Genomic DNA, 27,127 nt, shown 5'->3' with positions numbered 1-27,127 from the left:
AGATCCCCTCCAATTGATCTTCCTGCTGAACCGTGTCTATGCCCACCTGGACAAGCCAGCGAGCGCTGTGAGGGTCATGTTTTTTGACTTCTCCAGTGCGTTCAACACCATCCGCCCTGCTCTGCTGGGGGAGAAACTGATAGCGATGCAGGTGGATGCTTCCCTGGTATCATGGATTCTTGATTACCTGACTGGCAGACCACAGTACGTGTGCTTGCAACACTGTGTGTCCAACAGAGTGATCAGCAGCACTGGGGCTCCACAAGGGACAGTCTTGTCTCCCTTTCTCTTCACCATTTACACCTCGGACTTCAACTACTGCACAGAGTCTTGTCATCTTCAGAAGTTTTCGGATGACTCTGCCATAATTGGATGCATCAGCAAGGGAGATGAGGCTGAGTACAGGGCTATGGTAGGAAACTTTGTCACATGGTGTGAGCAGAATTATCTGCAGCTTAATGTGAAAAAGACTAAGGAGCTGGTGGTAGACCTGATGAGAGCTAAGGTACCAGTGACCCCTGTTTCCATCCAGGGGGTCAGTGTGGACATGGTGGAGGATTACAAATACCTGGGGATACAAATTGACAATAAACTGGACTGGTCAAAGAACACTACAAGAAGGGTCAGAGCCGTCTCTTTCCTGAAGAGACTGAGGTCCTTTAACATCTGCTGGACGATGCTGAGGATGTTCTACGAGTCTGTGGTGGCCAGTGCTATCATGTTTGCTGTTGTGTGCGGGGGCAGCAGGCTGAGGGTGGCAGACACCAACAAAATCAACAAACTCATTCGTAAGGCCAGTGATGTTGTGGGGATGGAACTGGACTCTCTCACAGTGGTGCCATCTTGGACAATGTCTCCCATCCACTACATAATGTACTGGGTGGGCACAGGAGTACATTCAGCCAGAGACTCATTCCACCGAGATGCAACACAGAGCGTCATAGGAAGTCATTCCTGCCTGTGGCCATCAAACTTTACAACTCCTCCCTTGGAGGGTCAGGCATCCTGAGCCAACAGGCTGGTCCTGGACTTGTTTCGTAATTTACATATTACTATTTAACTATTTATGGTTCTATTACTATTTATTATTTATGGAACAACTGTAACGAAAACCAATTTCCCCCGTGATTAATAAAATATGACGATGACTATGACTTTCCTACACAATATTCCATCCGACAATTCTTTCCCATTCTCCTATCTAAGTCCCAATGCAGACTCGCTGCTTTCTCAACACCACCTGCCATTCCACCTATCATCTGCAAATCTGGCCACAATTCCATCATCCAAATTGTTCATATACAACGTGAAGAGAAGCAGTCCCAATACAGACTCCTGCAGAACACTACTAGTCACTGGCAGCTGACCAGAATAGGACCCCTTTATTCCCACTCTTTGCCTCTTGCCAATCTTCTATCCTTGCTAGTATCCTTCCTGTAATACTATGCACTGTTATCTTGCTTAGCAGTTTTATGTGTGGTATTTTATCAAAGGCCTTCAGAAAATCCAAGTAGACAACATCCAATGACTCTTCTTTGTCTATCCTGCCTGTTATTTCCTCAAAGAATTCCAACATATTTGTCAAGCAGGATTTCCCCTTAAGGAGACCATGCTGACTTTGGCCTTTTTTTTTACACTTCCAAATACCCCAATACCTCATCCTTAATAGTGGACTCCAACATCTTTCCCAACCACTGAAATCAGGCTAACAGGTCTATAATTTCATTTCTTCTGCCTTCTTCCCTTCTTAAAGAGTGGAATGACATTGGCAATTTTCCAGTCCTCTGGAACCATTCCAGAATCTAGTGATTCTTGAAGTATCATTACTAATGCCTCCACAATCTTTTCGGCTACACCTGTCAGAACCCTGGGGTGTAGACTTTTTGGCCCAGGTGAGTTATCTACCTTCAGACCTTTCAGCTTCCCAAACACCTTCTCCTCGGTAATAGCAGCTACACTTGTTTCTGCCCCCGCCACTATCGAACTTCTGGTATACTGCTAATGTCTTCCATGGTGAAGATCGACACAAAATACTTATTAACTTAATCTGCAATTTTTTTTTGTCCCTAGTACTACCTCCAGCCTCACATTCCAACAGTCCACTCTCACCTCTCCTTTACTCTTTTATACATCTGGAAAAAAAAACTTTTGGTATTCTCTTTGATATTATTTGCTAGCTTAGCTTCAAGTTGCATCTTTTCTCTCCTTATGGGTTTTAATTGCCGCCTTTTGGTTTTCAAATGCTTCCCAATCCTCTAACTTCCCACTAACGGTTGCTATATTTTTATACTCTCTTTTGCTTTTATGCTCTATTTGATATCCTTTGTCATGTATCTATCCTGTGGCTTCTGAAAAACCCCTAGAAACTCCAGTCATTGCTGTTCTGCCGTCATCCTTGATAGTGCCTCCTTCTGATCACCTTTGGCCAGCCCCACTTTCATGTTTCTGTAATTCCTGTTGCTATACTGTAGTACTCATACCTCTGACTTTATCTGCTTTCTCTCAGATTGCAGGTTGAATTCTATCATGTTATGATCACCATCTCCTAAGAGTTTCTTTACCTTAAGTTCCCCAATCAAATCTGATCCATTACACAACATCCAATCCAGAATTGCCTTTCCCCTAATGGGTTCAATTACAGAATGCTCTTAAAAGACATCACATAGGCATTCTACAAATTCCCTGTCTTGGGATCCAACACCAGACTAATTTTCCTAATCTACTTGCATATTGAAATACCCCATGACAATTGCAACATGGCCCCACATCCTGGGTACTGTTTGGGGGCCAGTATAGAACTCACATTGGGATGTCTTTATCCTTGCAGTTTCTTAACTCTACCCACAAGGATTCTACATCATCCAATCCTCTTTCTAAGGATTTGATTTCAAATTTTACCAACAGAACCACTCCAGCCCCTCTGCCTATATGTAGTTGCTGACATCTTAAGTAAACCGCAGGACCGGGCTGTGCCCTAGTTTTTGAATATGTAAGAGGTTTTACTTGTTATGAAATTGGTAAACTGAAGCTGGTGGATTTAAGAACTGGGCTGATTAAATCAGAATATCAGTGGCGTTACGAAGTGCATGAAACTGAGTTGTAGCGTCCGACCTCCCATGGACTGTTTGTGATATATCACTGGCATTCTTATTGTGAACTGTACTTTCAATGGAAAATAAGAATTTGACAGAAGTCACAGTGTACATAAGAACAGAAAGCCCGCTTAAAAGGCCAGCATTTCAAAATAGGAAGTCCATATTTTAACAGAGCAAAAGATTAAGTGAACATTTTGCTTTTACTTACAGTGCGGGTGTTATTTTTAAAAAAACATAAGAAATACTAGAAGCACTTGGGTCAGGCAACAGCAATGCAGAGGGAAACTGATAATGTTTGAAGTCGGTGACTGTTCATAGACAAAACACACCATGAGCCATTGATTTCTGGAAGCTTCCTGCTGTTGCTCCCTATTACATAAGTTAGTAGAAATCTATGGTTTACACTTCAGTCAATACTGCATGCAGATACAATTGCTGGAAATCTAATAAAATCAAGTTTAAAGCAAGAATCAGATTGTAATAATTATTTTTGGTAATCTCTCAAGTAGGACAGGAAGAGCAGAATTGCACCTGATGGCCATTTTGAAAAAAAACCTCTGATTTTTATGGTTTTTTTCCTTGGGATTTGATTATAAATAAGGCAAAATGGAAAAATTGTGTTTCTTAATTGGCATTATAAACCAATTGTTGTAATATAATTTGTACAATTCATAAACCAGTTATGAATTGTAATTTTTTAAATTGCAAATTTATTTTCAGTACACTTATTTTATGCCAAACAGTTATGTGTTTAATTTTATGATTTACCATTGAAATATTAATGCTTCTTTTTCCTACATTTAGGGGTAGGCAATTTATTTATCATCCACTGTGTTTCATAAAATTCATTTCAGGAGTCAGAAAATTGCATGCTAACTACATTTTATCTCTCTGGCAACACAGTTTTAAAATAAATCCCTCAATTTAAATATCAAAAGAGGCTCAGTTCTGTGGAAGAAGGCACTGTGCAGTACATTTCATTTTAATTCTGTTCAGGCAAGATAATTTAATGAAAGGCATATATACAGTATATTATAAGTGAAATGTAGCATTATCACTGAGTAACAGAAAATTCTAAAAGGCGTGTTTTTTGGGTTAAAATCTTCTCAGGGCTTCAACTTCCAGGATTTTTTTTAATGTTGTTTACATGACTCACATACCAGACATGTTTTCTTTTGTTTGTAAAATCATGGGCATTCTATAATGAATTGAGGATTTTTATTACTTACTGCCTTTGTTGCCTTTAATATTGTTTACTGCCATATGGTATTTTTTTTCTGCATAGTGTAGTTGTTGTAATGTAGAGCCAGTCTCAGAGAGCTCAAGTTTCCTCTCAGTGGTGTGTTGGAATGGAACTGGAATATTGCCTAAATAATTAAATCTGCCACTGCACCACTGACATCCAGTTAGTTACTGAGTGATTGCATGTCGTTGGGGAGGTTGGGGCCACTGTTTAGAGAAAGCAGAGAATTGAAGGCAATCATGATTGAGCAACAATGGGAAAGAAAACATTTCAAGTGGATGTATCACAGGTGTTTACATGAATTACTGAAACATGACTCAAAATGAAGATTGATAGATACTGGGCATGCAGATTGCCTGGAATGAGAGAACAGTGCAACCTGTACTTTTCCATAAACAGCCATGGTGGTAGAGAAGTTTGTGAAAATCCACATGAATGCTCCAGATATGTCAAGGAACTATTGCCAGTAAACATTCCCAGTAAACATTCCCTGTGTTGCCCTTAAGGCATTTATTTGACTTTGTTGGGTATACATTTTAACTGATTTGTTTGTAACTATTTTCTAGTTAAAGTTAAAGGTTGATAATTATGTTACAGTCTAACAAAGGTAAATTCATTGTCTATGGTATATTGTGGCGTGTGATGATGTGACCTCTGGTTTTGTGGCGTCTTGTGTGTAATCTCCAGTTCGGAGAAGGTGTGAAGGTGGGTGCCATGCGTGCAGCATGATCATGAAAAGCTCTGTGTCTACCCACAAGGAAACATTATAGAAGCAATGCTGTAATTCCTACGAAAGTATTTGAAGTAGAAATATTAACGCAGTTCCTGTTAAGGAAGCGGCGGTTTGGGTGGCACACGCGTCGGCTTTTCAATTTCAAACGCTGGGTTGGCTTGAGCCTGATGGCAGTTTGACGGGATCCCTCGCCTGCTACTCGGGGTGGCTGGAGACACTCACTAAAAGAAGAGAGCACGCATGGTCTCCAGAATGAAACAGATCCTGTATATGTTTGTATTTTTTTTTATCAACAGTTTTCACCATACGATGTTAATATGGAAGAGTGAACAGTAAATGGTTAACCTTACTATGACTCCGTCTTCATTGACTCTGGTTTAACTTGGTGTTTAGTCAGAGTTTCAACACACTGCACGAGAACACTACATTCCCTACTGCTTAACAAGACTATAGATGGTTACAGTACCTGGGTTTCTGCGAAATCACTTTTGAAAAAGATAACTTCAAGCAGTTAAACGGCTTCTCTACTTAAAGGAAGGATGCGTGCTTCACAACTCTCTCTACATCCATCATTGAGTGGCTAGGCACAGCTCAAATACCATCTATAAATTTGGCAATTTTTGGCAGAATCTCAGGTAGTGACATAGAGGCATAAAGGAGTGAGATAGATTGGCTGGTTGAGTGGTGTCACAACAACAGCCTTGCATTCAGCATCAGTAAGACCAAGGAATTGACTGTGGACTTCAGGAAAGGGAAATTGGGGGAACACACATCTCATCGTGGATTTAGCAGTGGAAGAGGGTGAACAGCTTCAAGTTCCAGGTGGCAACATTTCTGAAGATATCTGTCCTGTGCCCAAAATATTGATGCAGTTATAAAGAAGGCATGCCAACAGCTATATTTCATTAGGAGTTTGAGGAGATTTGGTGTGTAACCAAAGACTCTGGCAAACTTCTACAGATGTACAGTGGAGAGCATTCTAACTGGCTGCATCACCATCTGGTATGGAAGCACCAATGCACAGGAATGGAAAAAGCCGCAGAGGATTGTAAACTCAGCCAGCTCCATCATGGACAGTAGCCTTCCCACCATCGAGGACATCTTCAAAAGGTGATGCCTCCAGAAGGTGGCATCAATCATTAAGGACCCTCACTGTCTAGGATATACTCTTCTCATTACTACCACCACTGAGAAGGTACAGGATTCTGAAGACCTATACTCAATGTTTTAGGAACAACTCCTTCCACCACCCCACTCCCCACCTCTGCCATCAAATTTCTGAATGATACATCAACCCAGAAATGGTTTCTCTCTATTTTGCTCTTGCTATGCACTAGATAATAATTTTTAATATATTCTTATCATTTATAGTAATTTTATGTATTGTACTGCTGCTGCAAAACAACATATGTCAATGATAATAAACCTGATTCTGATTCTGAATTGAACAACTTTCATTACCTGGGACAGATCTTCTAGGTCTTTAAGTGTATTTGATTTAAAGAGAAGAATAATTGTATGAGATTGACCAGAGTGGGGGAGGATTTGCATAGGAAAGGAGAGCTTGTGTCCCTCTCCTGCCACGAATATGGATTTCTTCTCCAATTAAAAAGTTGTCTAGAACCAACATCACAAAAAATACAACAAGGAATAGTGAGGCTAAAGGTTGTGAGTATCATTTGGGCCAAGGTTGGAGCAGACCGAAAATGGCTTGTAGGAGGAAAGGTAAAATTCTGTAAAATCTGTTAACTTCTCATTAGGGGTGATTCAATTGTACTTTCCAATTATCTATATTTTATACCGTAACAATAACTTTTCAGGATTATTCTGATCATTGATATAATCCAGATCCAGAATTTACTGCTTCTGCAATTATCATTTTATCAGATCTGTGGAACAGATGCACAAAGACAGTAAGAAATAAGTAAAGTTCAAAGTAAGACCCGTGTCAGAAAGATTTTCATCAAATGAGACACGAGGTGGTAATGAGCAAAAGACACACAGAGTGGGAGAGATGGACAGTGCCGTCCCATCCACAGAGGGTGGAGATGTATCTGGCTTTCACTGAGGAACATGAGTATCTGAATCTCAAAGATCCAATTTTCTGAAGAGCTATGAACACATTGCATAAATCTTACATGCAGGTAGCAGAGCTATTTTTATACATATTGATGGGATGTGTGGTTGAGATGCATTTGAGTTCTTTACTGGCTATAATCTGTAGGAAAGTAGAACCAATGATAATCAAGTTGGTTTCTACTGCATTTAAGGAACTAAAATATGTTTCATGCACGGATAATACCTTCCAGTAGATTAAAGAAAATTGACTGAGACTTGTAGCAAAGATTTTGCTGAGCTTTGAATGTATTAATAAGATTGCTGGTATTACTTTGCTGTAGAAAGCAGCAGGACCATAAATAGTGGCCTCTTCACCAGAGTCATCATGGACTAAACGCGATGTTAAAGTGAGCTGCTAAACTACTTTTAAGGATTGGTAATAGCAAATCTTAAAACATTTTTTATATTTGTATTCCTTTATGGCATGATGCATCTAGCAGGTTATCATTACAGTATAAAGGAATTTGTGGAGATGTGAAAGAAACACCTATACAAATTCTTGATTTTTTTTTTTATCTTTCTCTTCTGATAAATGTGTCTTAGCTGTAGACATTGTGTCTTTTTTTACTCCCTACTTCTGATCTTTGTATATCTGTGCACTTGTAATGCTACTGTGACACTATAATTTCCTATCTGTTCAGGAGAATAATCTCTTGGCCCTCTAATTGAGAGACACATGCTGTTGGGAAAGTTTTCTGCTATCTAATCCTTCTTCTGACCCTCAATTTTGCAATCATTAATTGGGTTCCCCCTCAGTCTCCTCTACTCCATGTTAAACAAACCCATCCTGCCTCATCTCTACTCATAAGTGCACTCCATCCCCAGACAACATCCTAATGTTCACCTTCTGCACCATCTCATAGAGTCATAGCAAAGTACAACACAGAAGCAGACCCTTCATTCCATTAGTGCATGCCAAAACCATTTAAACTGCCTTCTCCCATGACCCACACCGAGAGCATTGCCCTCCATACCTTTACCATTGAAGTACGTATCCAAACTTCTCTTAAACATTGAAATCAAGCTTGCATGCACCACTGGTGCTGGCAGCTTGTTCCACACTGTTATGACCCTCTGTGTGGAAAAAGTTTCCCCTCATGTTCCCCCTAAACTTCTCCCCTTTCTCCCTTGAGCCATGACCTCTGGTTGTAGTCCCACCCATCCTCAGTGGAAAAAGCCTGCTTGCATTTTCCCTATCTAGACCCCTCATAATTTTGTTCAGCTCTTTCAAATCTCCTCTCAGTCTTCCACGTACTACAGAATACAATCCTAACCTATTCCATCTTTCTTTATAACTCAGGTCCTCCATACCCAGCAGCATTCTTGTAAATTTTCTCTGCACCTTTTCAACCTTGCTTACATCTTTCCCGTAGGTAGGTGAGCCAAAACTGCAAACAATACTTCACATTAGGCCTCACCAATGTCTTCTACAAGTTTGGCATAACATCCCACTTCTGTACTCAATACATTGATTATGAAGGCCAATGTGCCAAAAGCTTTATGACCCTGTCTACCTGTGATGCAAATTTCAATGAATGATGTACCTGAAATTGCAGATCCCTTTTGTTCTACCACAATCCTCAATGCCCTGCCGTTCACTGTATAAGACATATGATGGTTAGTGAAAACCTTGCACTTGTCAGCATTAAATATCATCTTCCATTTTTCACCCCATTTTTCCAGCTGATGCAGATCCCTCTGCAAGCCATGGTAGCCTTCCCCACTGTCCACTACATCCCCAATCTTGCTATCATCCGCAAATTTGCTGATCCAGTTAACTACATTATCATCCAGATCATTGATACAGATGACAAATAACGAAGGACCCAGCACTGATGCCCAGTAGTCACAAGCCTCTAGTTAGAGAGGCAATCCTCCAGTCATAGTCATACTTTATTGATCCCGAAGGAAATTTGGTTTCGTTACAGTTGCACCAACCAAGAACAGAGATTAAATATAGCCAAATAAAACCATAAATAATTTAATAGTAATATGTGAATTATGCTAGGAAATAAATCCAGGACCATCCTATTGGCTCAGGGTGTCTGACCTTCCAAGGAAGGAGTTGTAAAGTTTGATGGCCAAAGGCAGGAATGACTTCCTATGACACTCAATGTTCTACTACTACCCTCTGGCTTCTCCCACAAAGCCAATGCCTGATCCAATTTACCCTCATCCTGAATGCTGAGTGATCGAATCTTCTTGACCAACTTACCACGTGGGACCATGTCAAATGCCTTATTAAAGTCCATGTAGACAACATCCACTGCCTTGCCTTCATCCACTTCCCAGGTAACTTGCTCAAAAAAAAATCTATACGATTGGTTAGACATGACCTACCATGCACAAAGCAATGCTGAGAATCCTTAATCAGTCCATGTCTATCCAAATACTTGTATATTCGGTCCATTAGAATACCTTCCAGGAACATTCCCAGAACTGCTCACCGGCCTATAAATACCTCGTTTCTGTTTGGAGCCTTTATTAAACAGCAATACAGCATTGGCTACCCTCCAATCCACTGGCACCTTTACTGTCTCTAAGCATGTTTTAAATATCTCTGCTTGAGTCCTGGTAGTTTCTGCACCTGCCTCCCAAAGGGTCGGGCCCTGGGGATTTATCCACCCTATTTGCCTCAGGGTAGCAAACATCTCCACGGTAATTTATAAAGGGTCCGTGAAGTTGATGCTGCTTTACCTCACTTCTATAGACTCTGTCTGTCTCCTGAATAAATACAGATGCAAAGAAAGCATTCAAGATCTTCCCCTTCTGTTTTGGCTCCATGCATGGATTACCATTCTGGTCTTCCAAAGAACCAATTTTGTCCACTGTGATCACATGCTTTTGATAATAAGATGATCAGGGCTGTACACTGATCTTCAGCAGTGACCTAACCAATGTTTCATAAAATTATAACCTTAATCTCCCTGCTCTTATGGTTTCTGCCATAGCAAATGAAGACGGGCATTCCATATACCTTCTTCAACACCAGAGCTATTTGTGCTCCTAGCCTTGTTAGTTCTCCCAAAGCACATCTCCTCACACTTGCCACCTGCTATTAATTCCACCTGCTAATTTTCTACCTGTATTACTTCTGGACTACTACTATCCTCCTCACCATCAAAAACACAACAAAGTTTTATGCATTTTCATACTGGTCATACTTCCTAACTTTACACCTGAGTCATTAATATATGCAACAAAGTGAAGTGAGAGTTCCAGTGACACCATCCATCACAAGGTTACAATCAAACAGCCCTTCACCTTCACATTCTGTGTCCCATTAATGAGATTATTTTGGATCCAATTTGCCAACTTGCTTTGGATCCCATCGACTCTTAACTGGTTCAAAAGGGTTTCTGCATGTGGCCTTGTCAAAGGTCTCCCTGAAGTCCACATTAACTACGTCACCCATACTACTCTTATCAATAGTCTGTTGCATTTTCAAAACATTCAGGCAGAGTTTTCCCCTAATGAAACCAAATTGACTGACTGATTAATTCTTTCCCTTCCAAGTGTAGATTAACCCTGAATCAAAGAACATTTTCCAGTGACGGCCTTACCACTGATATTGGACTCTCAGGCCTGTAATTACCTAATTTATCTATGCTACCTCCTTGAATAAAATTACCACATTGCTGCCCTCCAGTCAGCTGGCACATCGCCTGTAGCGAGTAAAGGTTTTACAATCTCTGTTGGGGTCACAGTTCTCTCTATGCTTCCCATGGAGGCAGCTCGTGCTTCTGTTTTCTTGTGTTTTAGGTTATTGTGAACAGGGCCAAAAGGGAGAAGGAAGCAATGATGAAACTAAACGAGCTTGTTGCAGATGACTCACTAACCCATTTGTTAGTCAAGATTGCACGAATTGTGACACAGCATGGGCCCAGAAGCCATCCCCAGGTTACAGACACCCATACATAATGAACAAGCTCCCATAATATTTTATTCAAAGCTCCGATATGTGTACGTACATTTGAGCATACAACCAGCACGTTTCCTCTCTACTTCTGGTCATTGTTCTTATAGGTCTTGTGTGTATTTGACTCCATTCATTACAATACCATGGAGGCACAGTTCCTATACTCTTTTTTTTTTGTGCATGTTTATTTTCTAACATGGACAAAATCAACAAGGGACGGCTATGAAAGTGGAACGTGTTCATTATCTGTGAATGGCCTATATCATTGGTGAGGAGGGAAGTCACTGCTGATACTAAAAAAAGAAAAATTATGTTTCCTTTCAGACTCTAATTTAGCCAAAAGTGTGATCCTTCGTTGGAGAAAGGTGTCTGTACAACACTCCAAGCTGATATGAACATAGCGCAGGGTAAGTGTAATAGTCAAGGTGCTATGTTTTACAACATAATGCTGTTGATATGTCAGAATATATTGACCAAGTGACACTAAGTATATACATTATTTTGAATAAAGTTCATTTTTTATTAATAACTGTTGACTTTGAGACCAATGCCCAACTGCAATTGAGTTCAATTATTGGAATTTGACAGGAATGTGAGAAAATCTTCCTGTAAGTGTGAAAGTTGTGAAATAGTTAAATATCTTGGGAACTGGTAGTTTTGCTAAAGGTTAACATTGGTTACTAAATGACAGAGCCTCCTCAATAAGCTGACTATTTATATTTGTATCAAAATACTGCAGTCCTTTTCACTGAAGTATGAAGTCCTCTTCTTTGTGATTCTGTTAATGTCCTACCAAAAGGCTGTGCACAAGATGAATTTACTCATTTGACTTTACTGTTTCTACACCCCCACCAACCAACCCATAAATAATGTTAAAAAGAAAGCTCGATGCATTAGGATCAAAGCATTTCATCCACTCCTATGCATGTCTGTATAATGGCTTTACTAATAAATTTAGCTAATAAAATTCAGTTTGGGGGAAAAAATGCTTGGTCTCCTGTCTTAATTGCTATAGCTGAAGTTGTTCTATCTTGTAGTAAGTGTCTGCCACTGTGTAGCATCAGAAATAACATGCTAGTTCACTTTTAAAATACAAAGCTTTATGATTCTGATAGACTGGGGCTTGCTTATTGATAATCTGATAAATGTTGCTGCAGAAACTTTTCAAAAGCAGGAAAAGTGTGGAGTGTGAGTGTGATTAAAGGAGAAGAAAGCTGTTGCATGTTGCTGGAAAGCCTAGGCAATATGCTGTAAATATGTTGGAAGAGAGAGGATTTTGAGTGATGAAGGTTCTGTCTTTGTGTTCATTCCATTAGTTGGAGAAACCCCTCTGGATCTCAATCATCCTTTTTATGATGTGGCAAGGCATGGAATAGTCCAGGTAGCAGGTGAGAAAATTAAACTGTTCTTCCTTCTTTACTCACCTTGTTATCCAGAAACAACTATTGTGGATTCTCCTTAATCTTCATTGAAGACTTCCAGTTTAAGATGACACTGCTGAAGAAGTGCAACAGCTTACTTGTTCAAAAGCAAAAGAATTTGATTAAATGTTATTAATGACACCATCTTTTTACTGGGCATCTCTAGAGATACAGCCTGTTAGCCCCTCGTTAACCACCACTGGACTCAGCGTTGAGAAAACCACCTTTCACAAACTCGGTACGTCTAGGGTAGGATATGACTTGGGTCCTGCCAAACCCGTGAGGTTGGGATGTCTTGCCCACCCAAGCCCCGATTTGTAGGAGTACTGTGTGATTTACTGCCCCATGCAATTGCCTGTAGGTGAGAAATAACTGACCGTATGCCGCGCATGATTATAAAGAAAGTATATTTGAGAATGTTAACTTAAGCAAAGAGTTATCAAAGAAAAGGAAGGGGGAAAAAAAACAAACAAAAAGGGCCCATTGTAATTTAACAGTCAAATGGGCATAGGTTGGAGCTCAAATCTTCCAAAAGCCAACGTGTCCAATGTACTCACGGCTCCAACTTGTGTTCAGCGATCCCTGGTAGAAATCCCCCACTTGAGCTCCATCAGATCACATATTCCCTCTGGATCGAATCCTACAGCTGGTTCTCTCAAACTTCTCTCTCCATCCCCCACTGAAAAAGACCTCGACCCACCTCCGCGTCCATCACAAAACTTCTCCCCCAGCATTCTCTAGAATCTTCTCCCTGGCCCACCCTCCTGATTGGATGACGCAACATTCCTATGCAACCCTTATCTTTAATGGTAACCAAAGCACTACCATCAGAACACACTGCTTCTACAGAAAACTGTTACGTGAAATGCCCCACAACATTAGCACTAAAATTCTTACCCGGGCGTTGCACTCTTTTCTTTTTCTCCTCCTCCCCCCCCACCACCCAAAATAGTCATGTCGTCATGTCTTTGAAACTTATCAACCCATCATTAATAACACAGAATTTCATGATGTCAAGACCTCCAATCCATTTGTAAATAGTAGTGAAATATCTCCCTAGGGGAATAGGTGCAACACACTGTTCCCCAGGTGTGACATAGGCCAGCCAATATTGGGGTTTCCTAACTCTTTGAGATCTCCTCATCCCATCAACTACTACTTCAGTCTTGGACACTCCTTGGGGTCTTTCATGTCTACTTGGAGAGTCCTTCCCCTGTCCATTACTCATGCCTTCCAGCAACTCTGGTCCCCCTGTCACTTGACTGAGCCGATCTTCATCCCCAGTTACTTTGGAGCCCAGTTTCCTTTCATTGTCCAGCCACAACCTGCCTTTCCACTGCTAGCTCCCTCCCCGCCCCCCCCCAACTTTCACTACATCTGCATCAGCATGGGGTAGGTTTGGGATTCTCACCAGTTTTTGGGGAGTTTGCATAAGATAACATATAAGGCACTCCCATTTCCTCATCCTCTGAGTCCATATAACATTTAGTGGTTAGGTCCTGTTCAAGTCTCTCCACTACTTGTCTTCCTGTCTCCCATGTCGCCACGGAGTCTTATTAGGTGTAGGGTCCATGTTAGGCTCTGGGTCAACATGTACCTCTTGTCCTAGAAGTAAAAGGTGATTCCAATAGAGAATTTTGACAGTCCCACTCCCGTCATCTGACTTCACTCAAAAAGCTGACACATTTGGCATCTGACTCTCCACTATGCAAGGCATAGCCACTCAGTGGTCAACTAACTTTTGCTTCCCTGGTAGCCGCAAATTCCTTATGAGAACTCTGTCTCTAGTCATCAGTTGGAAGAACCTAATCTTCTGATCATATCTGCTCTTATTTCCTTGATACCACTTGGTAGCAGAACCGCTGCCTGGTAGCAGAGAGCTCTGCTAGTTCATGAACCTTCTGCAATTCCCTTGCCATGTCAGACACATACTTAAGATAGGTCTTCTGTGGCAAATCTTCCCCAAGAGTCCCAAAACAGAGGCCAACAGGCATTCTTGTTTCGCACCCAAACATCGAATAATATGGCAAGTATCCAGTGGCTTCATTCTGTGTACGTTGTAGCAGTGGACCAGATGCTGACTGCATTTGTTTTTGCTGATATACAAGGTTCTGAGCATGTCTAGCAATGTCCAGTTGAACCTCTCGGGCTGAGGGTGATGAGGCGTAGTCCTCGACTTCTTGACTCCAAGCATGCTCAGTAACTCGTGTATGAGCCTACTCTCAAAATCCCTTTCATAATTACTATGTATCCATCCAGGAAGGCCATAATGAATGAAATACTTTTCCCATAACTCTTTGGCCATGGTGGACGCCCTCTGATCCTTTGCAGGGAAGGCTTGAGCATATCTGGTGTAGTGATCAGTAATAACGAAGACATTTGCCGTGTTGCTGGAATCAGGTTTGTGTTTAAACTCCAGGTGCAGGAACGCTCTCCCATTCTCTGTCCATTTCTAGCCTTCATTCTCAAGTTGGGACAATGTATCCACATTAATGTTCCAGCTCTACGGCCAGGACTACAGGCTGAAATCATAGGCAGACAACGCCGTCAACCAACGATGGCCTATGGTATCCAGTTTTGCCAAGGTCAGGATACAAGTCAATGGATTGTTGTCAGTTTTCACCTCAAAATTGGCACCATACAGATAATCACATAACTTGTCCGCCACAGCCCATTTCAATGCTAGAAAGTCCCAATTTTTGTGTGGGGTAGTTTCACTTGGATGGTGACAGACTCCAGCTGATGAAAGCAACAGGTCTCGACCCTGTGTTCTGATTCTGATATAGAAGCATCTTGCCAGCCTCGTGGCTGGCATTTGTATACAATACGTATGACAATTGGGGGTTTTCGCAGCAGCTCCTTCAGCAACTTAAAGGCCTCTTCACATTTTTCATCCCATCTTGCTCCAAAATTCTCCAAACGGCGAAGATAAGCATGTCCATCTTCTCCTTTCATTCTCTTCCCTTTCTTCCCCAAGGGAGGGTAACCGTACAGAAGCTGATTCAAAGGGTGACTCATTTCGGAGTAGTCCTTAGGATCCAGGGAACAAGCGTAGGGCACTCACATTCTTGGGCCTTGGCCAGTGGTCACCGTCTCTGTGCTCAAGCCTCGGATCCGTAGCTGCTCCATCCCATGATTAACCATGTACTTGACAGATATTTTGCAGAACTGGCACTTGTCCAGTGACAGTTTTAACCCTTCGGCTTCCAGGCAGCCTAAAACCCTCAGTAGTCTCACCTCATGCTCTTCCAGGATGGACCTGAATACTATGAGTTCATCCAAGTACACCAGTACCTCAAGCAAGTTAATGTCCTCGACAGCCTTCTCCGTAACCCGTTGGAAAGTAACTAGAGCTCCAGATATGCCCTGGGGCATCTTTTCAAATTGAAAAAATCTAAGTGGACACATGAAGCCATCTTCTCTTTGTCAGCCTCACTCATGGGTATCTGATAATGTCTGCATCTTAGGTCCGGCACACTGAACCATTTTGCTCCACGCATGGTCAGTTCGGTGTCTGATAGCCAACACATGTTCGTACCTTCTCATTCTTCTTCCTCACCACCACTATGGGTGACGCACAGGGACTCCTGGATTCAGTGATGATCCCAGCTTCTTCAGCTTCAGCAGATCTTGCCGAATGTCCTCCACCTCTACGGGTGCCAGTCACTGAGACTTTTCTCAGAAAAGGGTGTCCTCTATCACTTGGATGGTGTGGTGTGTACTCTTGGGAAAAAAAACCCACATCAAACTCGTCAGTAGAAAAGACATCTTCAAACTTTGAAATCTTCTCTGTCAGTCAAACGCCAGGTACTGGGGAGTCACCAAAGTTGAATGACTTGGCTGTCAATTTTCCCATTCCAGGAGATGGCCTCTTTCCTGCTTTTCTTACAGGAAAACTAGACATTACAGTCACTGGAAAAAGATGTGGCATTGGCATTCCCTGCCTGAGGGGGACTTCCCACTCTGAGGTGTTCCTGACAATCGCTGTCATCCTGTTTACCTGTAGAACCAGCTTCGGCAGTTTGGGCCTCACCCATACCCCAGCAGGTAAGTGTGAGTCCTCGTTGTGATCTTACGGAGCATCCACCTGGAGGGCCTCAGCGTCAGGCATTCTAGGAAATTTGAGGTTTCCCATCACTCTAGCTACTTCCCGAGGCCGTAACATGATGGGCTTGGACTGGGTGTACCACACGGTTCCTCATTTGTGCTCATCATCTGGCCTAGGATGGTCTTGCACTTTCTCAAAGACAGCTCTGAACACCAGGTGAATGAACAAGGTTTTCAGAAAGCACTCTCCAATTCTCTCCTTTCAGACTTCTCACAATAGGATTATTTGTACCCACAAGAATTGAAGCTTCACCCTTCTTGACTGGGTCTGGACAGACCAACATTAATGTATCAAGGACCACAGCTACTCACACATCTGCCTCCGAATACTGCAGCTTCAACTACATATAAGTAGTCATCAGTACTAAGGCCCAGAGCTCTAGGGCACTGAGTGGCATCAATGGTAAATGCATCAAATACCGGATGTAGGACTACCTGTAGAGCAAAGTAATCTGAGAAACTGTGTCGAGTATGGCTCTAGAAAAAATACCCTCAATTCATAGGGATACACTGGAGCTTGGCCCCACTAAGCCTTCGGGAATAGGTTTTTGCACTTTAGAGTTTTCCTTGATACATTGATTGGAACGTGTTACCCCCAAGATGACAGGCCGTTTCCTCACTGGGTCTTTCTGAGGTTTCCCGACATCCCTTCTGTTTAAGTAACCATTGGTTCACTTTCCAAAGGTTTTCCCATCTTTCACACTCTTGCTTGAAATGTCCCTCCTCACTGCAGTTGCTCCTCTTTTCAAGGGATCCTGTTCAATAGCAGTTCTCTGCTTAGTACATCCCTTCAGTACGTCCAGCTCCCTATCGGCTTTGTCATGCTTGATGACAGCACCCGCTGATATCAACTGAGATACCTCAGCTCTAAAATCTTGGACGAAATCCTGTTTTAAAAATAAAAAAACACCTGTGGGGCATTAGGGGTTGCTTTGGCAATAGAGGCTACTACTGAGGACTGTGCTCTGCTGATGGAGGCCTCACACTCCTCTGGCGCATTTTCTTCCTCTCTTACTTCTCTGATCATCTCAACAAACGAGGGAGGGGACACATCTTACGAGACATTCGGAGGCTTAAAGCAATCACGTCGCGTGACTGTGCACCCTTCGCCACTTGGTCCATCCTTACTGATACACCTCAGTCAGTTGAATGGCTAGTTTACACTACAAGCAAAGCAGCTGTCTCTCTAGTCAGAAAATGTAGGCAGAAATTTTCTCCCCTTTCTCCTGAAGTATGCTCCTAAACCCCATCATAAGCTCCATTGGGCCTCTTGATGTGCCAAAAAAGCTTCCTAATGCCTGCATGTAGCCCGCAGAAGTAACAAAGGGGTTCTCTGCCTTCAAGGACCTCACCACCTCAGCAGCCAGACCTTTTAGACACTCTACCAGTCGCTGCGTTTTCACATTACTAGAGCACTGCCACTCATCCAGCATCTGAGATGTCTGCTCTGCCCAAGTGTCGTATTCTTCTCCCCCTCTGAGGTGGGTTTCACTTCCGAGAATATCCTCGGTCTACAATAATTTTGACTCTCCACCAGTTTACTTGACCATTTATCCACCAGGGATGTAATTGCCAATACCAGCTCAGAATTTTCACCATCCGCTGAAGGACATTAGACCTTCCACATCAGACAACACCTTCCCCTCGCTCCGCAGAAACAAAAGCAACTTGTCTTTAAAAGTCTCTGCCCTCAGCTACAGGAAACCCGACTTCCAATTTAGTGCCCTCGCCTGCACTCCCCCTTTTCTGAAAGTATGGATGGGTCATGGTCTCTCCTCTCCTGGGAACCCAGTGGTACCAGGCAAACCCATTCCTGTCTTGTCATCACAAGTCTGAACTAAAACTATATCCTTGCCCCCTGTTTGGTCAAACTGTCAATCCGTGATTGTAACTCTCTCTGATGACTTAACAGTGCTTAAAACCCTAATCAATAGTTCACCTGGGCTGTGAGTATCCACCCCGCTTAGAATACAAGCATTTGCTGCAGGTAATCTCTTTGAGTCGCACCAACACTTAATCCCTGCGGCATCCATAACCACGTATCTTAATCACTTTCCTGGACAATAGTTTAACACAGTCTAAAACACAACACCACTTAACAGTTCTCGGAGAACCCACACAGTAGTCAATGAATTCAATCTCTGACGAGCCCCCACAATGAAACCACTTTTTACTGGGCCTCTCTAGTGATTTGGGGTTAGCCCCTCGCTAACCACCACTGAACTCAGCGTTGAGAAAACCACCTTTTCACAGACTCCATATATCTAGGGCAGATGTGACTGGTCCTGCCAAACCCATGAGGTTGCGATGTCTTGCCCACCCAAGCCCCGATTTGTGTGAATACTGTGTGATTTACAGCCCCATGCAATTGCCTGTTGGCAAGAAATAACAGATCATACACTGCACGCAATCATAAAAAAAGTGTATTTATGAATGTTAATTTAATGAAAGAGTTATTCAAGAAAAGAGAGGGAACGAAAACAAACAAAAAGGGCCCATTGTAATTTAACAGTCAAATGTGCACAGGCTGGAGCTCAAATCTTCCAAAAGCCAACATGTCCAATGTAGTCACGGCACCAACTCATGTTCACTGATCCCTGGTAGAAATCCCCCATTTGGGCTCCATCGGATAACGTATTCCCTTCAGGTCGAATCCTACAGCCGGTTGTCTCAAACTTCTTTTCATCTCCCATCGAGAAAGACCTTGAACCACCTTGGAGTCTGTCACAAACCCTCTCCCCTAACATTCTTTAGAAACTTCTCCCAGATCTGCCCTCCTGATTGGATGAGACAACATTCCTAAGCATCTGTTATCTTTAACGGTAACCCAAACACTACCATCAGAACACACTGCTTCTACAGAAAACCATTACATGAAATACCCTACAACATTAGCTGTAAAATCTTTACCAGGGAGTTAATAAGACTTTTTTTTAAGTAAGTGGTAGTAAACTATCACTGCAAACCATGAAAGAGTATGTATATGTATGTGTGTGTTTATACGTATAATCTACGCACACATATACACTCATTGTTTGCAGTGATAGTCTAACACCAATTACTTCAAAAAAATATATATAATATTTAAAAAATCTGGTGGTCTTGTACCAAATTGCTAATAACAGACATTCCATAGATAAATTAACCTGTCACATAGCCACCATTCAAGTAATATGACCCCTACTGCTGAAATCAAGCAGAGTAACTCTAACCTTTAGAAAACCCACTAAACAGTTACATATATGTAGGTAATTATACAAAAATCCAAACAAACACAAGGAAGTTAAACTATGAGTGAAGTAACGATTATACAGTTCAATCCAACACCGATAAATGGGGAAAAAAAAGTAGATCAGCAATATGCTTCTGCTTTCTCAGGATGCTGAAAATATTCAGCCTGTTTCCCCCACCCCGCCCCTCCAACCCCTACCAATTTTTATCGATGAACTTTTTCTATGGCAAAGTAAAGTCAATATCAAACTGCATATATGTTACAATATACTACCTTGAGATTCATCTTCTTCCAGGCATTCACAGGTAAACAGAATAAAATAGAATTTGTGAAAAGCTATGCCTAAACAGACAAAGATTGACAAACAACCAATGTCCAAAAGCTGACAAAACGTACAAATAAGATACAGTACTGAGGGCAAGTTGAAAAGAGTCCTTGAAAGGGAGTCTATAGGTTGTAGAATCAGTTCAGTGTGGTGATGATTGAAGTTATCCAGGCATCCTTTTTGAATGCATAGTTACTTGGTATGGCAACTGCTCTACATGCGAGTGCAGAAACTGCAGAGTTGTGAATAGAGCTCAGAACACCATGGAAACCAACCTTCCCCACTGTGGACTCCATCTACACTTCCTACTACCTCAGTAAAACAGCCAGCATTATCAAAGACCCCACCCAACCCAGACATGCTCTCTTCTTCCATCTCTCTCACTGGACAGAAGATGCAAAAGCCTGAAATCGTGTACCACCAGACTCCAGAATGGGCTTTTACCTGGCTGTTGTAAGACAATTAAACAGTTCCCTAGTCCAATAAGTTGGACTCTGGACTTCGCAATTTTCTTTGTTGTGGTCTTGCACCTTCTTCATTACCTGCACTGCAGTTTCTCTGTAGTTATTACACTTTATTTCCATTGTTTTTGTTTTACTAATAATCTAATTTATATGAACAGATTGCAAAGGAAACTTTTCACTGTATTTTGGTAGGTGACCATAATTCAGGGGTCCCCAACCTTTTTTTGCACCGTGGACCGGTTTAATATTGGCTGACTGGTGGGGGTGTTTAGGGTTAAACTCACCTCAACGTGTCTTTTACAGTTAGGATTACCAACTTTCTCTCTCCCAAATAAGGGACAAAAGTAGCAGTCAAATACGGGACACTTGGCTTTACCCCGAGAAGGACTACCATGACCATGAAGCCTTGCGTTGGCACCTCTGTGCGCATGAGCATATGTGCCGATTTTTTTTTCCACAAATTGGTTTTGGCTTAATCTTCCCAACTACACTGTACGTACGTTATTTCTACTTTATATAGGCTGTGTATTTATCATACCATTCCTGTTTTTACTATATGTTAGTGTTTTTTAGGTTTTATGTGTTACTTGGTATGATTTGATAGGTTATTTTTTGGGTCTGGGAACGCTCAAAAATTTTTCCCATATAAATTAATGGTAATTGCTTCTTCGCTTTACGCCATGTTGGCACGGAAGGTTTCATAGGAACGCTCTACCTTAGCGGGGAAAATACGGGACAAGGGCGGTCCCGTATGGGAGAAACCAATTTAGCCCAATATATGGGATGTCCCGGCAAATATGGGACAGTTGGCAACCCTATGTTCAAGTTCAACAGTGCATGACAGGGAATGAGGAAAGGTGCAGCTGACTCATATCGTTTCCTCATGGCCCGGTAGCTAATGCTTTGCAGCCCGGTAGTTGGGGACCGCTGCCATAATTAACTAATTCCAGTTCCAAACTGCATGGCTGCTGCTGAACGGGACAGTTGAACTGAAATGGTCTGGAGATGTGATGCCTTCCTCTGTGGCAGGGGTTCCCAACTTTTTTAATGCCTTGGACCAATACCTTTGCACAAGAGTCAGTGGACCCAAAGTTGAACCCCTTTTCTGACATGTCTATCCATGGCCCCATTCTGACATGTCTGTCCACGGCCTCCTCTACTGTAAAGATGAAGCCACACTCAGGTTGGAGGAACCACACCTTATATTCCGCCTGGGTAGCCTCCAACCTGATGGCATGAACATTGACTTCTCTAACTTCCGCTAATGCCCCACCTCCCCCTTGTACCCCATCTGTTATTTATTTTTATACACACATTCTTTCTCTCACTCTCCTTTTTCTCCCTCTGTCCCTCTGACTGTACCCCTTGCCCATCCTCTGGGTTCCCCCCCCCACCCTTGTCTTTCTCCCTGGGCCTCCTGTCCCGTGATCCTCTCATATCCCTTTTGCCAATCACCTGTCCAGCTCTTGGCTCCATCCCTCCCCCTCCTGTCTTCTATCATTTTGGATCTCCCCCTCCCCCTCCCACTTTCAAATCTCTTACTAGCTCTTCCTTCAGTTAGTCCTGACGAAGGGTCTCGGCCTGAAACATCGACTGTACCTCTTCCTAGAGGTGCTGCCTGGCCTGCTGCGTTCACCAGCAACTTTGATGTGTGTTGCTCCCCTTTTCTGTTGTTTGATTCAGAGAATGTGATATTCTATTGGCTCTGCTCCTGCCCCCCTTCTCTCTACTCATCCATCTTGGCCCATTTATTTTGACCTGAAACTGTTTCTTGGTTTTTATGCATAACTGTGATATATAATATGCTAACTCATGTATCTTTGCACATTTTCTGTTGGTTTCATCCATTATAAGCTCCGCTAATATTTATAATAGGCATATTACCTTTGAGTAGAGAGACATGGCCCTAATGTGGGCAAATATAGGATTAGCTTAGATAGGCATCTTGGTTGGGATGGTCATGGCAGGCTTTAAGGACCTGATTCTGTACTGCCCAATTTTATGATTATACCTGTGTATAATTTGTGCTGAAGGCAGAAACCAGTAACCATATTAATCAAAGTATTTGGAACGAGACAGATGATATTATTGCACATTAAGCAACAGGGGCAGATTTCTGACATCAGATTTTGCATTTTAACATTGGGGATATAAGAAAAAAACGTTACCACTTGTGAAGTGCAATTTTATCTTTAAAGTGCTTTATAGGTGATGAGTATTTGTTTTTGCACTATTTCTAATTTAATATACATATACTCACTGTAATTCATTATTTTTTCTCTATATTTATCATGTATTACATTATACTGCTGCTGCTAATTTAACAAATTTTGTGACATATGCCAGTGATATTGAACCTGATTCTGAACTGGAGCCAATTTTGCACTGCAGAAAAAAGCAGCTTGTTTCTGCACTGCAAACATCAGCAGACAGCAATATAAGTGATCATATTATCTGTTAAGAAATGCTGGTTGCAAAACAGATATTGGCCAAGATATCTGGGATGTGACTCCTGCTGAATAATGCCATGGAATCTGTCATGCCCACCTGGAAGAACAGGTGGGAACTTGATTCAGAATCTCATCCTCAATCCCTCACTATCAGACTATTGTCACCTAGGCAGTGTGCCTTGCTCATCAGTATTTGCTAATAAATAATGCTATTAACCATGCTGTTACTTTATGCCAGTTTTTTTTGAGCCTGCGCTTAAAATACCGTAGTTCTGAGTTGCCTCACTCCATACTCTTTTTAAAAACTACACTTAGTCTTGATGCTCTACATGCAATGTCAGCAAGAAATAGTAACGATGTTTGATTAAACCAGTGGAAAAATATCAGTAAATTAAAATTTCATATGTCACAATGCAACATTCTAAAGATTTGTAAGAATGTAGACCACAAGGGAACTCTGGAAAATGCATTCCTCTTTGGTACATTTCTGTTTCTGCAACTAGCAGATAGATGAATATTTGGAAGGTATTAGTTGGAAGTGAGAGAGAAGGGAAATGCTACCAAAAGACAGAGTATCTCTTGTGTTGTGATGACAAATCATAAGCGACATTTGCTTCTTAACTGTAAAGGTTATAGTGTTCTGTAAGTGAGCTTGCTGTTTACAAGTTGGTTGTTGCATTGCTTACAATGTGACCTCTCAACAAAGGAACTTTAGATCCTGAAAGTGATACAGATGCCCAGTTCAACAATCTCTGCTCAGTCTTGTCAAAGGTAGGTCAATCAGGTTGAGGTGTTGCATTCAAGCAGATGTTTCAATAGTAATTGTAGAGAAACCATATTTCCATTATTAAAACTGATGCCTAAATTTTTGTATAGTGATTTGAGCAATTACTGCAGATCTATTTATGTTAACCGTTAAAATCCTTTGCACTTTTATGACTTGCAGAAAAATATTCCATTAATTTGGGTTGCTTATATGAAACAAATTGTTATACCACAGTAGAGATCAGGAGAAATTATTCTACAGCTCTTTTATATTATATCATGGTTAAATGATAGAGCTGCAATTGGATTCTTATTCATCCCTAAGCATACAGGCAAAAAATATTTAAAAATTGAAGTTAAAGGATGAATTGAAATTTTATGGAGTTTTTCAATAACTGCATTTGCCCCTGAATGCTTTAACGTCAGATGTAATTACTGTTGTAATGTGCATCTGCCAGGGCTCGAGTTATTGCTGTGTCTTGGAGCTGAAAGGTTTTGGGCTCAAGTCTTCTACCAGAGACTTGAGTAAAAATCCTTCAACTGGCACTTTGTTGCAATCTGAGGGGGTGCCGTACTACTGAAGGTGCCAGTCCTTTGATAGGACATTCAACCAATCTACCCTGCCAAATTCAGGTAATAGATCCTGTGGCATTGCATTGGAAAAGGAGCTGGAGAGATGTTTTATTCCAATAATCATCCCTCAATTCATATACAGGGAAACTGATGAATAACTAGCTCTCTTTTTTCTGACTGAGCACTTAGGGAAGGGTCACACATAATCCTCATACAGCCTTTCATTGCTTAAGACTAATGTAAGAGAAGCATTTTGGTCACTGCAGAATCTAACAGGTGGAGCAAGGACGTTTTAGAGTAACTCCGGAACACAAGCAGCATGCAGCACAGATAATGACTGAAACTAAGTTTGCAGGATTTTATTATTTAAATTATTCAGATTTCCATATTTATTCAAACTTTTAAATGTGTTGAGATTCCACTTTTTGGGGTGGGGTTTCCAACTTGGAATTGACCAAAGCCCAAAGATGGGAACTCCTGGTAGAAAAGTCATCTTGGAGGATACAGGTTGAACTACCCTTATTTGAAAATCCAAAAAACTCCTGAAGTATGTAATTCTTTTGAGCACTGGCATGACGTCACAAATGGACAATTCCACAAGGCGCTGACAAGTTTCCCAGGCGATGCACAGGTCTCTGCATACCACAAACAGTTCTGAGAAGGGACCTCACAAAGAAGTTAGTGAGAGATAGAAAAACACTGCGTAAAGCAAAAATGAAGATTTCAATCGTGTATTGAAAGAATGGATTCATCATGGTCGTAATGATTATATGCTGCTTAAAGGTGTACTGATCATGAAACAAGCAAAGATCTGTCACAACAAACTGAAAGTTGAATGTAATTGTGAATATTCAGCAGGTTGGTTGCAGAAATTTAAGAAAAGATATGACATTAATTTTTTAAAGATTTGAAACATTTTAAAGATAAAGCATCACAAAGCAACAGAGAAATTAATTGAGTTTGTGAAGATCGTCGCTGATGAAAATCTAACACCAGAACAAGCCTAAAAAGCAGATTTATACCTTACATAAAACCTAAAATAAGTAAAATATGCAAATACACTACTGTAATCAAAACACAGCATTGTAGGCGGAGATGGGTTGTTGTTCAACAGCTGATTCAGCTATTCTCCTGATGTTGTTTTTGTTACACTGCACACATTATATTAATAGTATGTAATAATTTTTAGTGTTAATTACATATGTGTGATGAACAAGTTTAAGACAAAGACTGCTTACCGGTAGCACATAAATTCAAAGTTGGAAATTATGGTGATCCCAAGGTATCTTGTTATATATTCCAAAATCCAGAATCTAAAATACTTCTGGCCCCAAGCATTTCAAATAAGGAGTAATCAACCTGTATTATTATTGTGATTGATCTTGGAATAATACTATAAGGAACTCACCCACTGAGCAATATTTATTGCAGGTTTCTCTGTTTTCTGTGCTAATCAGTTTAGTAGGTCTGGATATGTTTTACTTCTGTAGCCTCCTGAAGAGCAAGAACATTTCATTATGTGGTGGCTATACTCCTTCAGTTTTTTTCTATTAAACCTGGCAGCATTGTAATTAGGAATTTATACTCCTGTCTCTTGTATCAGTCAGTCATTTATTTTTTTTATAACCATGTTAAAGGCCCAAGAGGGGCCAAATCAATTATTGGTTTCGTGCTTGGTTTCGTTATTGGTATTGTGGCGGGGGGGGGGGGGAGGTGAGGGTTGATTTTTAGGGTTTTGATTGGATGTTTACAGTGGGAATTCTTCCTCATTTCATCCTTTGCTAGACATAAGTATGGATTTTTTGTGCCTTTTGACAGTCAGTACTCTCAAAAAGAAAATGAAGGATACTCCTTGTGCTTTTATGGTGAACTCTTAAAAATGTATTCAGCATAAGGAGCATCATTCTTGTTCTAATTATAGCTGTTACCGCCTCGTAAGTACCTGTCTAATTAATTGCACTGAGCTTCTGTTTTTGTGGGTTGTTGAGATTAGGATCAGTTGATGGTCAGTAAAAAAAAAAATAAATCAATCAATTTATTTATTGTTTAGAAGCCATGACTCTTACTTGTATTTGTTTCCCAGTGTTACAATTTCAACCTAAACCTACCAAGAATTTATGTGTCACAGCACCAAATTATTTGCTTCATGTTACCATCCTCAGCAGTGCAGTATTTAGTCATAGGGCAAAGTTCTTTTATAGCTTAGGAATTGGAATGGCTGAATTCTGACGACCATATGTATGTATGTGAGGAGGAGATCTGTGTAAATGGAATTTGATAGAGTATATATCTCCTGTTTGTATCCAATATGAAATTTAGGTTTTATCTTTCCAATCAGGTGATGATAATTATGGAAGGAAACTGGTTATTTTTAGCTGCTGTCGAATGCCTCCTTCCCACCAACTCAACCACCGGAAGTTGCTTGAGTAAGTTAATTTTCTGTAACAAAACCTTTTCATAGACAACTGCATGAATCACGTTGACAATTATGCACTCTCCGCACTAATCTGTACCATTTTAGTTACATTTTTTAAACTCTGAATTGAGACACGGTATTTTAATCTTCCATAATTAATTTCACATAAGATCAAAAAATTATTGTATGTGTTTGATAAATTATAGAATGTTTTTAAATAACTCTTTAAAAAAAAAGCAATTACAGTTTTGTGAAATAAAATGTGT

The 27,127-nt window shown here is 41.1% G+C and overlaps 1 protein-coding gene across 2 annotated transcripts in view; it reads left to right on the top strand.

Annotated features, from left to right (window-relative positions):
* LOC134351654 (rho GTPase-activating protein 8-like) overlaps nucleotides 1-27,127 on the top strand; it is a 95,348-nt gene that overhangs the window by 16,545 nt on the left and 51,676 nt on the right. For both annotated transcript variants that reach the window (XM_063058107.1, XM_063058108.1), the window contains exons 2-4: nucleotides 11,433-11,515; nucleotides 12,425-12,496; nucleotides 26,784-26,871. In XM_063058107.1, coding sequence (XP_062914177.1) covers nucleotides 11,500-11,515; nucleotides 12,425-12,496; nucleotides 26,784-26,871 — 176 coding nt within the window. In that variant the 5' untranslated portion in view covers nucleotides 11,433-11,499. The remainder of the gene's footprint in view (nucleotides 1-11,432; nucleotides 11,516-12,424; nucleotides 12,497-26,783; nucleotides 26,872-27,127) is intronic.

The sequence above is a fragment of the Mobula hypostoma genome, chromosome 9, assembly GCF_963921235.1.
Source record: "Mobula hypostoma chromosome 9, sMobHyp1.1, whole genome shotgun sequence".
NCBI classification, from domain to species: Eukaryota; Metazoa; Chordata; class Chondrichthyes; order Myliobatiformes; family Myliobatidae; genus Mobula; species Mobula hypostoma.
Note: the sequence above shows the minus strand (reverse complement) of the source record. Positions and strands in the feature narration are given on the sequence as shown.